The sequence below is a fragment of the Haliotis asinina genome, chromosome 9, assembly GCF_037392515.1.
Source record: "Haliotis asinina isolate JCU_RB_2024 chromosome 9, JCU_Hal_asi_v2, whole genome shotgun sequence".
In the NCBI taxonomy this organism is placed as follows: domain Eukaryota; kingdom Metazoa; phylum Mollusca; class Gastropoda; order Lepetellida; family Haliotidae; genus Haliotis; species Haliotis asinina.
Genome location: NC_090288.1, coordinates 18,405,659 through 18,417,924, shown reverse-complemented (window position 1 = coordinate 18,417,924; position 12,266 = coordinate 18,405,659). Strand labels below are relative to the sequence as shown.

The 12,266-nt window shown below is 40.9% G+C and overlaps 1 protein-coding gene across 1 annotated transcript in view; it reads left to right on the top strand.

Annotated features, from left to right (window-relative positions):
• Positions 1 to 12,266, top strand: part of LOC137296798 (neuroglian-like) — a 58,602-nt gene that overhangs the window by 23,594 nt on the left and 22,742 nt on the right. Inside the window, exon 9 of the mRNA XM_067828655.1 lies at positions 1,321 to 1,467. Within this exon, the coding sequence (XP_067684756.1) occupies positions 1,321 to 1,467 (147 nt within the window). The remainder of the gene's footprint in view (positions 1 to 1,320; positions 1,468 to 12,266) is intronic.

Here is a 12,266-nt window from a genome sequence, read left to right as displayed (position 1 = left end):
CAAAGTGAAGAAATTTGAATTGAATTAGCCATCATGGGTAAACAAGATTCTACCTTAAGGAAAATACATTCTTCTCACAACTACAAGAACATTTTCTCTTCATTGGAAGCCTGCTCATCATGCATAGATAGTATTGGTTTGTCCAGTTTATAAGAGATTCTGTTACTGCAATAACTGGATTGATTGCTCATTTGCTGTCTACCGTAAAATTGGGATTCAGCGATTATCAGACAGGGTCTCTATTGGTGCACATTTGGTGCATCTTCTGAAATCCCTGACAGCTAATGAATATTCTTGGAGAGTGTCTGTGGCTATCACCTTGACTCACACCTCCCCTCGGTCACTATATGTGGATACAACCTGGAAGAAAGTTTTCAGCCTCTCGTAACACCTTGCCCAGATAAACCATACCATACCTCACACTCTTTCTTATTGCCCATGGGTGCAGAAAACTTACTATTTATTATATCTCTTTATTATCCTTTCAGTTATTTGAATAATCTTTATGAAAAATGACATATGTCAAACAAATAAAGAAAGATAACAGAGGAGTTTTGACAAATTGTATAAGCTAATAATGAGGATGTATTAAAGAGTATGGGTTATGAAGAAACACACGTAAAACGATTTTTGTGCTAGGTGTAACAAACTTTACTGTGGAGGATTTGCCACCCAAAGTACCCACACGAATAGTAGGTCCCTACAGAATTATTGATCCTTCCAGTTTTTCCTTCTTGCAGTATCTCTGGGATACATGCTTTAAATATTGATCGGGCACACTTTTGAGGAAACATTGCAAGGTTTTCTTGGATCTCTGATGGGATTTGATCATGAAGAACCAGTTGCCAGGACAACGAATAGAATGTTTACTATTCCATAGATGTCCTCTATGATTTCACCTGTTGATTTTGAAAATCTTTCTGTCTGTCTGAGCACTGAAGTTCTGTATTATTAGCCTGAGACATTTGGGAGTTACATGGTCAAGTGGAGCAAGACCTTAGAGTGACTGCCTGTTTTGATGAAGCTGTGCTCTGTTTGAGTTCGGTGTTATCAGAGGCTAAGGACTTTGTTCCAGGTGATTTCTACTCTAGGATCGTAAGAACAAGCGAAAGCACAGAACGTGATATAAGATGAGCATTATAAATATACAGTTAATAGATACAATGCCAATATTGCACTTAGCAAAGAGTTATGCAGGAGAATAGATGTCCTTGTTAAACCAGGTTAAGACCTACAAACTTTGTGGTGGTTATTGACTGTATTACATAGGAATACATGACACATTTTATGAATAGCATGTTTATTATATATATTTTCCAGAGGCTAATGTGAACAGTCGGTTCAAGAAAGTTTCAACTGATGAGGTAATGATAGTGAATGTCACGAAGGAAGATGCCATGGTGATCCAGTGTAATGCCACCAACCAGCATGGCTACATCTGGGCTGACGTCTACCTGAACGTACTCTGTAAGTAGCAACTAAGTCCACAGGAGACGGTGGGGTGGAAGTGGTCGACACCAGCCTGAAGATGGTATAAGTGACTATAACACCTAATAATGTCAAACAATCAAATATAACTACAAATGTACACACAAGCAGCAATGAGGTCTCCTTGGCTTTAGTACAATCTAGCCATTTGTATCCCTTAGGTATTTGTATAGTTTCTGTTAATATAGATCATATCACTGCTAGTGGATGCTCTTAAACTGAAAGTAGTGAAATTTAAGGAAATTTAGATCAGTTCATTACAAATTTATTTCCTTAGATTTAATAATATCACTTAGGAAACATGAATCTCTAAGCAGATGAAAGCTCTGTTCAGACAGTCAGAAAAACATGTGGTGGCCTTAACTGAATAATGTGCAAGGCTCACTGTGTCCCTAATTAACAGGTAAGCATGTAAGCATATCCATTTCCAGCGATCTAACATCAATATAATTATTTTATTTTCATTAATAGATGAATAGTTATCACTGGCAAAAGATATGTATCTAGTCACCAAATGATCAACAAAATATATTCAGCAAACATCTGAGAAAGATATTGCAAAGTTTCATCGTGCATCCTGATGACTGTGGAGTCACTGTTATGGGTGGCATTTATGCTCAGGTTAAGACGTCAATACATAGTTCATGGAAACATCAACGTTGTGCATTACAGGAATAACATCTTAAAGCCATTAGCCATACTATTCTTGCATCAACATTCCCAAGGAACCTTCCTTCAACACAACAACACAAGGCCAAACATCACTCCCTTTGTCAATGACATTGACAACCTTCAAAACCTTCAAGTACTGTGAACTGCCTTTTCCCCAGATAATATCCCTATCCAGCACCTCTGGGATCACCTTGTCTTTGCTGTAAGACTCAGAAATAATTGTGCCAGATAGGACACAAGAGAAACAGGCTTTGGTTGATGAGTGGAACGGAATTCCAAGTATACTGAACAAAAAATGTTGGGGATATATGTAAATTTTGAAATTATGAATAATGGTGCATTTATTCATTGAGATACTGATAAAATATCATTAAAAAAATACCAATATCCCTAACTTATTTTGTCCAGTTTAGAAAGACAACTCACATGGTTCATGAGAACCCACATTGCTGCATGCATTGATCAGTAGATGACGTAACGTGTATGCGAGATGGTTTCCTGTTACGTGTACAAGTGACTACCTGAGAGGGGGTCACACATACGTGTGACTGCCTGATCAGAGAGAGAGAAATTCAGAGAGAGAGAGAAAAATGCGTCTAAAAGTATTATTTATGAAAATAAGTAAACAAAATTTGCTACAGTTATTGACTGATGGTCAAATTATTGGATGACTTGAATGAAAACATAAAATGAGGAAATTAAACTGTCAAAAAATGAAAAAAAATGTGCAACATTTGAGCAAAAAATGACAAATCTCAAAGCTCATTCATCGTAGACTCATAATATATATACAGCATTCGATGCACACCAACGCACACCTGCTTGTTATTGTGTTGAAACATGTTTACTTTTGTTCGAAACTGCGCAAACCGTGTCGCGTAGAGGTGACTGGATTAGTGTGTCGTTAATGGGAGGTAACTGATGCCTGACTAAATTGCTCAGTCAAAACATCCGTCTTGCGTCTTGGACTGTCTAAAGCGTATCAGCATTTATCTAGCTGAATTTTTTCATTTGATCAAGACAAAACAACACGCAGCACACAATTTTGACCTCAATGCACCGCACATTACTAAAGGCTAGTCAATGCATGCTTTTCTCACTTCGCGTCATCACCGAGGCGTAGTGGGGTGATATGACTTTCGTAGCGGGAGTACACGACTTTTATACTCCGGCTCGCGGATCATGATGGATGTACATGGTATTTTATCAGAGTCACGTGGACCAATCAAAACTTGACATTCTTACATGAGGCTAGATAAAATAAATTATAACAAAATCACAAAAAACATTTTTTTCATACGGACTACTCTTTTTGTTGGAAGTATAATCATTGGAAAACACAACCACTTCTACCGATTCAAAAACAGTTTTACGTTTTATGTTTGCTGCTATAGCAGTAGATTTTATACATTTGATGACAATTTTCACCTATGTACACATTTCGCACTAACATGATCTTTATATTTTCTGAAAGCTTATTCTATGCAGATTTACCTCGTATAAGTACTTGTTCGTGTACAGGAACACACATAGGTGTACAATCGCGATGAAACACGTCTACTTTCCACCCACCGCTCGTCACAGACACACAATTTTCACCTATGTGCCAATTTCACAGAAACATTTTAATATTTTCTGAAAGCTTATTCAAATCAGATTTGCATCATATAAGTACTTGTCCATGTACACGAACACACATATGTCTGCCAACGTGCTGAAATGCATCTATTTTCCTCCTAGCCACAGACACACAAACCGCCCTCACAACATCGATAGACATACGACAGGCAAAAGTAGTCAGTTTTGACGACGATTTTCACATATGTGCCAGTTTCATAGAAGCGTTATCGTAACATGTTCTGAAAGCACATTTAATGCAGATTTACACCATAAACGTACTTGTTCATGTACATGAACGCACATAGGTGTGCCATCGCGTTCAAACACGTCTACTTTCCTCCCACTGCTTGTCAGACACTCAAAGCTTACTCACAAGATCGTTACGAGTGCGAAAGACGCCTTTGCAGTTTTTGACGACGATTTCCCCTATGTGACACATATCGGTGTCATCGTGTTGAAAGATATGTACTTGCTTTCTTAACTGTCAGGTTTCTTTCGCGTGCAAGAGACAGAGCATCTGCAAATGGGTCACGTGACACTTTTGCCGCGGGAGCAGACCCGGTGCTCATTATGTTCACTCACATCAAGTGGTAAGTAACTTCGGAGGACTGCATGATATTTATATTTTAAGTAAAATGTATTCTTGAACACACTGCATGCAGGAATTACGACACCTTTCCTTAGGTTTTATGTCATTATCATCAACACGTAATTACAGAAATACAATTTCTTGACTTTTAACAGATGACGTGAATGTGATAAAAAGGGTTATTTTGATGGAGATTTATTTACTCATATACATTGTTTTAGACTTGTATTATTAGTCAACCACAGCAATAAATCCGAACTACATTCTCAACAGAGCTTGCTTTTCTGTCATCGAGCCATCCCCGTTACATCCCCGCACTTCCCTGAGCAGATTTCGCTCACCTCCATATGAACTGAATTTTTGTCACAACTGAATAAACATGATTCTGTCTTTTACCAGCATAACAACATGAAACCAAAAAGTTAGCATTTAATTGTGTGTTTTTAATTTTACCACGTGTTGTATACAGGCTCGAATAGCAGAAAAAATGACCTCATTTCGTGGAAGTCCATGACCGCGTACCCCCTGTGGGAATCGGTATGACACATCACACCATCACATCACGCCATTCATTTGGACCAATCACCATACAGTATCGAACTCAAGTGCTCCAATGACCTAATTAAACACCTGGGTCACTCCTGCCGTGGGAACCGGTATGACACATCACGCCATGGCATCACCCCATTCATTTGGACCAATCAGCAAGTATCAATACTTACTGGTTTACAAACCTGTTTCATCCGGTTTTCATTTGAACTCCGTTGACAATAATCACTTGACTTGTCTTTACACCATGTTTACATGTTTCCATACTCAATCACCTTTTCTGTCGCATATCTCAATGTGTGCGACGTTGAGGCACAGTGCACTCTCAGCCTGCAGCCTTTGAGAGCTCACTCAGCCAAGGTGTCATATGATATCTCCTCAAATTGTTCTCTCCCATGTTATATTTTCTGCCTGCTTTGGTTTGTTTGGATCCATACACATTCAGAGATGAAACAAACATAGATGTAAATAGTTCACTGGCTTAAGGACACATTTGCCATACGACATGTTTAAACGAATCAAAATGACTTACCGTTATGTCATTGTTACTTTCAGTATCCTTATGGTATCCTGCTGGGGAATGCCAACATGCCAAAATTTCATACTAAACCAGTGTATCCAATGCAGGAGGTGCGAATTCAAGGATGATATTGACATGTAAAACCCAAACCTCACATTTTTGTGATTGTATGGAATGAATCAACCACCAAAGCACATGAGATGAAAATATCTGTGTATCTCTCAGTCACTGCCACATGTTAGCGCCAACACGTTTTGGGTAGACTGGCCCAAGTCTCTAATAAGTTTTATCAGAAACCGTTCATGCGCTGCCCAGCGGTAGACTAACTAGACATCATTGCCATACAAAAACGAGTTTCAACAAGTTTAACCTTTAGGGTTGGCATAAAGCAATGCTAGGCTGCATTTAAACATGTGGTGACCCACGTTGCTCTAGCGAGGAGGGGCTATCATGTTTCTTTTGACTGTTACACTGGCGACAGACAGCATTGAGTGTATGCGTAGGAGGCCGTTCCCAGTGTTACTTGGATGGAATCATGAATTTGCTCTTGCTAAATAGGGTTGAATGAATGCCTCATGATAAGACATTTTAAAACAAACATAAATGAATAATTTGAATATACTCATATAGTGATGTATAGCTTTTGTTCTAACTTTGCTCTGTCCTATAGCTGCCGTGTACGTGCGCTTCCTGAGACTTCCATCAGGAAAGTTTTAAAGTGTTGGACAATGCATTGGTGTAAATAGTTGCATGTTTCCATGCTCAGTGGACAACTCCATGGGGAGCATCCACTTGCCACACACCTTGTGACTAAAGATGGGTACCACACATTAAGAAACACAAACGATATATAAATTTCATGGTTTATTAGCTCCGTTTTCAAATGAGCAAAACTATGGGATAGGAGCACGCCCAAGAGTCTACTGTACATGTCACTGTCCTTCATCATCATCCTGTCCTTGGCTGTCTGTCTCAGATAGGGCGTCTATATCCTCCTCCTCCTCCTCAGTCAACCCTTCCACCCAAGCCTTGTATTTGAACACAGGTTTGAAAGGCATTATACAAGGGTTGCCATCGTTTGTTGAGCCATATAATACATTCAGGATAAGGTTTAATGTTCATCTGTTCTAGAAGCTGCTTCACTAAGTAGGATTTTCCACAGGAGGTAGGCCCAGAGACAATCATGGTAAACGGGTGTCGCAACCTAAATTCATCACCCACATGGAGCTGCTGCTGCTTCTGCTCTAGCTGCTGCTGCTGCTGCTGCTTGGGATCCTCTCCTGAATGTTTTGTTCGAATATGATGAGTCATGAGCCCAAACATATTGTTTGGAGCATACTGGACAGGAATACATGTTCACATGGCTACAGTCCTACTACAAATGACACATTTAGCCTTTTGTCTCTATTTAGAAATCTGTTTTCATTCATTCTGTGGGCACTGCTTCCATGGTGTTTTCCCTGTGGACGACACTTTTTTCCTTCAACTTGGCTTTCGCCTGTTGAACGACTTGTTGGGTGGGAGACGTGAGAACAAACATGTCTGTTGAAGTGGGTAGGTCCATCTTGACCTCTTGTTTCTCGTAATAGATCACATAATCGTCTACATTCGTAAAGGGATTGAGATAGCCCTTGGCCTGCAAGTAATAATATTTGGTCCATTTCTTAGGATCGTCCAGGGAGGGTCTCCAGTATCTCCTGTTCATTTTCCTGTTGCAGTTGAATACTGGCAGTTGCAGATGAAGTGTCACTATCACAGGTCCATGGCTAAATGAAGCTAGATTGCCCTCGTAGCCCTTTATATAGAACTCCCCTCGTGTTCAAAAAGGAGCAGAGTGTGGTTTCAATCCACAGTCCTCTGGGTTATGAGCAAAGTGCACTTCCACTGTGCCACACTGCTGTACTTGCATCTACCTTGTGGTAGGACATTTATATCGACCAATGAGAACCAAATAGTCACTAACACATCCAGTCTATTTCATAAACATGTAAATCCAGATGACTACCCCAGCAGGCCATCTCTTTCAGAGGGACTCCTACCAGGGCCAAGTACAGACAGTTTGGATACCATTTTGTCATGTTCACTCAAAGGATTATCCTCTATGTTCGATTTTGAACACACTTGCAAGCATCTCCTCTGAGCAAGTACACAAATCCTGCCTGTGCCATTTGACTAGGACTCTGTGTCATCTGCACAGGCCAAGACTGAAAGGAATTCAGCCGTTCTTGGAACTGTGTTTGAGGTTTGAGAGGGATACTGTCTGTACATAGGTAACGACCATCATCATCATATTCGGTCTTGTCTGTCTCTAGTCCCAGCAATGCCATGGCCTGGATCTCTCCGCATTCCTCCAGGGATTTTCAGAACAGGGTGTATGCTTGCGGGCCTCATCTAGGTAATATGGACAGGAGTTCTCTGACCCGATTAAAAGACGTCTGTGGTTTCTCAATAATCTCAACTTTCATGAAGATGGTAAGCACTCCAAACTGTACCAGTCTGTCGACCACCTCTTCTACTCTTTGTATCACTTGCAAGAGGCCATAATAATTCTTCCAAGGAAAAACTGGTTTCAAGTATAATTAATAGAAACTAGAAAATATATTTCCTGGATAGAGCTGTGCTTGAAATGAAGATCATCAATGAATCCCATGTCTAAACGACAGAAAGCAATTTGGAGAAAATTAAAATTACAGTACAAGACAACAAAAGAAAAGGTACTTCTACAAATTGTCGATTCCCGTAAGGCAAAAATAAAAATTTGGACTGAAAGAAAGAAAAATTGGGAAAAGAGAAACAAATTTATCAAACAAAATAAACTTTTCAAAAATAATGAAAAGCCATTCTACAGGGAACTCAAGACAAGTGGTGTTGATGAGCATGATAAACGGCCTCCCATGGCTGCTAATGAAAGGTTCTGGAAACAGTTGTGGTCTGTACCCGGCGACTGTTATCTGGAGGCACCATGGGTCGGTGATTATGACCATGCAATGCATGAGAAAGTAACTATGTCATTTGTCTGTTACATCTCACCAGATTGCCTGAAAAGTGTTATTAAAAAGTCCAAATCTAATACAGCTCCAGGGCCTGATGGCATTAGAAACCAGTATTAGAAACTGTTCCAAACACCATTACTTCACTGTTTTAATTCTCTTGTGATGTTCCTCCTTGGTTCTGCAAAGGTCGAACAATACTCCTTCCCAAAAAGGAGACTTGACTGATCCCCAAAACTTCCGCCCTATCACATGTTTAAATACTCAATACAAATTATTCACAGGGTGTTTGACAAACCTCGTGTCATCTTACCGCTCGTCCAATGAGATAATTTACAGAGAGCAGAAGGGGGCGAGGAAGGGATGTTGGAGGTGCAAGGATCAACTTCTTGTACAGAAAATGATTTGGGAGGAGGCTAAAACGTATCACCTCAACCTCTCCGTGTGCTGGATTGACTACAAAAAGGAATACGACTCTGTCCCTCACGAATGGATTCTGAAGTCTCTTCAGTGTATTGACCTCCCTGAGCGACTACTTGATTTACTCAAGTCTTTAATGAGTTACTGGTCGACTCAACTTGAGATGTACTCGCAAAGAGAGGTGCAGACTTGAGAATCTATTCCAATCAGAAGGGGAATTTTCCAGGGGGACTCCTTTAGTCCTTTGCTTTTTTTAGTCTGTCTCTAAATCCGTTGAGTTTTCTGCTCAATAGGGAGGAGGGTTACCATCCCGGGCCTCCTCAGCACAGATCCCGAACACCTCTTACTCATCTCCTCTACATGGATGACATCGAGCTCCTTGCCAAAGGAGATACCAATTTGAAAGAACAGGTTCTCCTTGTCGAGTCCTTCTCTATTGATTTTGGCATGACATTTGGACTCAACAAATGTAATACTCTTCATCTGAAACATGGCAAGGTAACCAGTGATGGATCGGTCAAGTTACAAGAGGGAGGAGTTATTGAGCATCTTGTGGAAGATCAGGCATACACATATTTTGGAATGCAAGTTCGAGACAAGCTCCAGAATGCCCAGATTCAAGATAAACTTCGTGCAGAGTATAAATCTCATTTAAGGAAAATCTGGAGGTCCGAGCTAAATGCTCGAAACAAGGTCAAAGCCACCAATACTTTTGCCGTGCCAGTTCTCTCCTATTCCTTTAGAGTACTTGCTTGGACGAAACAAGACATCCAGAGTTTTGACCAACTGACCCAGAAGGATCATGTCTGATAACACAGCACATCACCATCATTCCTCTCTTAATCATTTATATATGCCAATCAGTTCTGGAGGACGGGGTTTGATTAATGTGGAAGCTCTTCATGACAGAATTTTATTGTGTACTTTTGCACATATTTATTTATCGGATGATCCTTTGGTGATACATGAATCTGAAATTTGAAGTTGATTTTGTTGATGGCGATGTACTGATGGATGGTACAGTGGTGGGAGTAAAACAGGTGAAGTCCTTCACCAAGTCTGCCCAGAGTCGGTCCTTTGTGGAGAAGCTTTCTGAGAAGCCATTGCATCGTGTTTACATGCAGTGTGTGGAACAGAACAGCAATCCAACCGACTCCCTTGCCTGGATGAAGTCGGCTGGTCTCAAATGTGAAACTGAGGGCTTCCTTTTTGCAGCTCAGGACCAGTCACTTCCCACTCGCAATCGCCAGAATGTTAAATTGAATTCTTAAAGAAAATATCAATATGAAATGTCGTCTTTGCAATGAATTCACAGAGACTGTCCAACACCTTGTCAGTGGATGCCCTTCCTTGGCACAAACTGCATATCTTAAAAGACATGATGGCATGGCTCGCTGCTTTTATTATCGTCTCCGCCATGCCTGTGGCTTTGACTTCGAGGTCCATCCATGGTACGACCCTGAACATGTCCAGGGCGTCCTGGAAAATGATGCTTTTAAACTTCTCTGGAATAGGCCAATATACAGCCTGAGACGAATTCCAGCCAACAAACCGGATCTTGTCCTTTTTGATAAAACCAATGAAATTATTTATATCATTGAATTTTCTGTCCCTTTTGACAGCAATGTGATTGGCAAGATTCAGGAAAAGCATGATAAATATGCGCACCTCGCCTTTGAAATGTCTCGCTTGCATCCAAAGTACACAGTCATCAGGCTCCCCATTGTTCTCGGTGCCCTTGGTTTGGTACCTCCTGATCTCTTGGCGCAGATCAGGAGAGTGCCCGGGTTCTCCACCGGGAGCACAGCCCTTCTGACAATCTGGGTAATGCAGAAGGCTGCAGTGTTGGGAAGCCTCCATATTCTCCGGAAAGTTCTTGGTGGGTTCGACTAGGCAGTGTTTCCTGGGAGAAGTCCCACTCGCTGTCTGGACTGCGTGTAGAGGGGGTGAGGGCCCTGAGCTGATGATGAGCTTGACTAGCCTAACTGTGCCAGGATCACCCGAACCCTCTCTGCTGCATTGTAATCTTAATCTGTAAAATATAATAATAATAATGACTCCGAGGTCCATCCATGGTACGACCCTGAACATGTCCAGGGCGTCCTGGAAAATGATGCTTTTAAGCTTCTCTGAAATAGGCCAATATACAGCCTGAGACGAATTCCAGCCAACAAACCTGATCTTGTCCTTTTTGATAAAGCCAATGAAATTATTTATATCATTGAATTTTCTGTCCCTTTTGACAGCAATGTGATTGGCAAGATTCAGGAAAAGCATGATAAATATGCGGACCTCGCCTTTGAAATGTCTCGCAGAAGGCTGCAGTGTTGGGGAGCCTTCATATTCTCCGAAAAGTTCTTGGTGGGTTCGACTAGGCAGTGTTTCCTGGGAGAAGTCCCACTCGCTGTCTGGGCTGCGTGTAGAGGGGGCGAGAGCCCTGAGCTGATGATGAGCTTTACCAGCCTGACTGTGCCAGGATCACCCGAACCCTCTCTGCTGCATTTCAATTTTTAATCTGTAAAACATAAAAAACAAACACAATTACAATAATGTCCTGCTTAGCAGCAAGGAGCCCTAATAAATCACCTTTTCATGACCGATGAATTGATTTTTGTGTAATTGGCATATGTAAACAGCCGACCCTGGGCGTGGTATTTCTACTTTCCCGATGTTTTCACGTGCCGAAAAAATCGAAAAATAGAGTAGCCCAATATGCATCAACCTAGGATGATTGTGAATATTTTGTCGGACAAACAACTTGTATTCTGCAAGTTGTAATCTATTGAGTGTAAATGACGAAAGTGTGGCATCCGAGATCGAAATACCTGTTCATTCATGACTGTCAAGTACCCCACCACCCGGGGAATTTTACGGGACGCTTTAATTACCCTGCATCATGTTCGCACCCAATCGAGGTGGTTCCATGGTGACTGAATTAATTAGGGGGAAGCGCTTCAGTTAGTACCGTGGAGCGCACCATCTCGTGAAAAAGAGACGATAGGCCGTCTTGCATACACGTTGCGTCTCGGACTGCTCATGCTTTTGGTGACCATATTGAAGAACTCTACTTTTGTTGTTTTACCTGTTACATGTGATCTTTGTGAATATGGGCTGGCACTTTTGATTTTCTGTTGGTTCCAAATGTGTGTTCTTCTTTCTTTTTGCTTGATATTTTAGTCGCCAGTTAGCATTTTTTAAACACAAACTATGCTGCCTAGACAATCAGTTCTGAGACTTCAGTTTTTTGTGGTCGCTACTGATTCTAAGAGGGTAGGTCTTGTTTAGGTAATCATTTAACATTTCTATATTATACATCAAGTAAATACGTTAATTCTGATTTATTGTTTTCAAATCACAATTCATTTTCTGTGTTAGTGGACTACCTGCAATAACTATCAAGATGATGTTTGTAATTGTA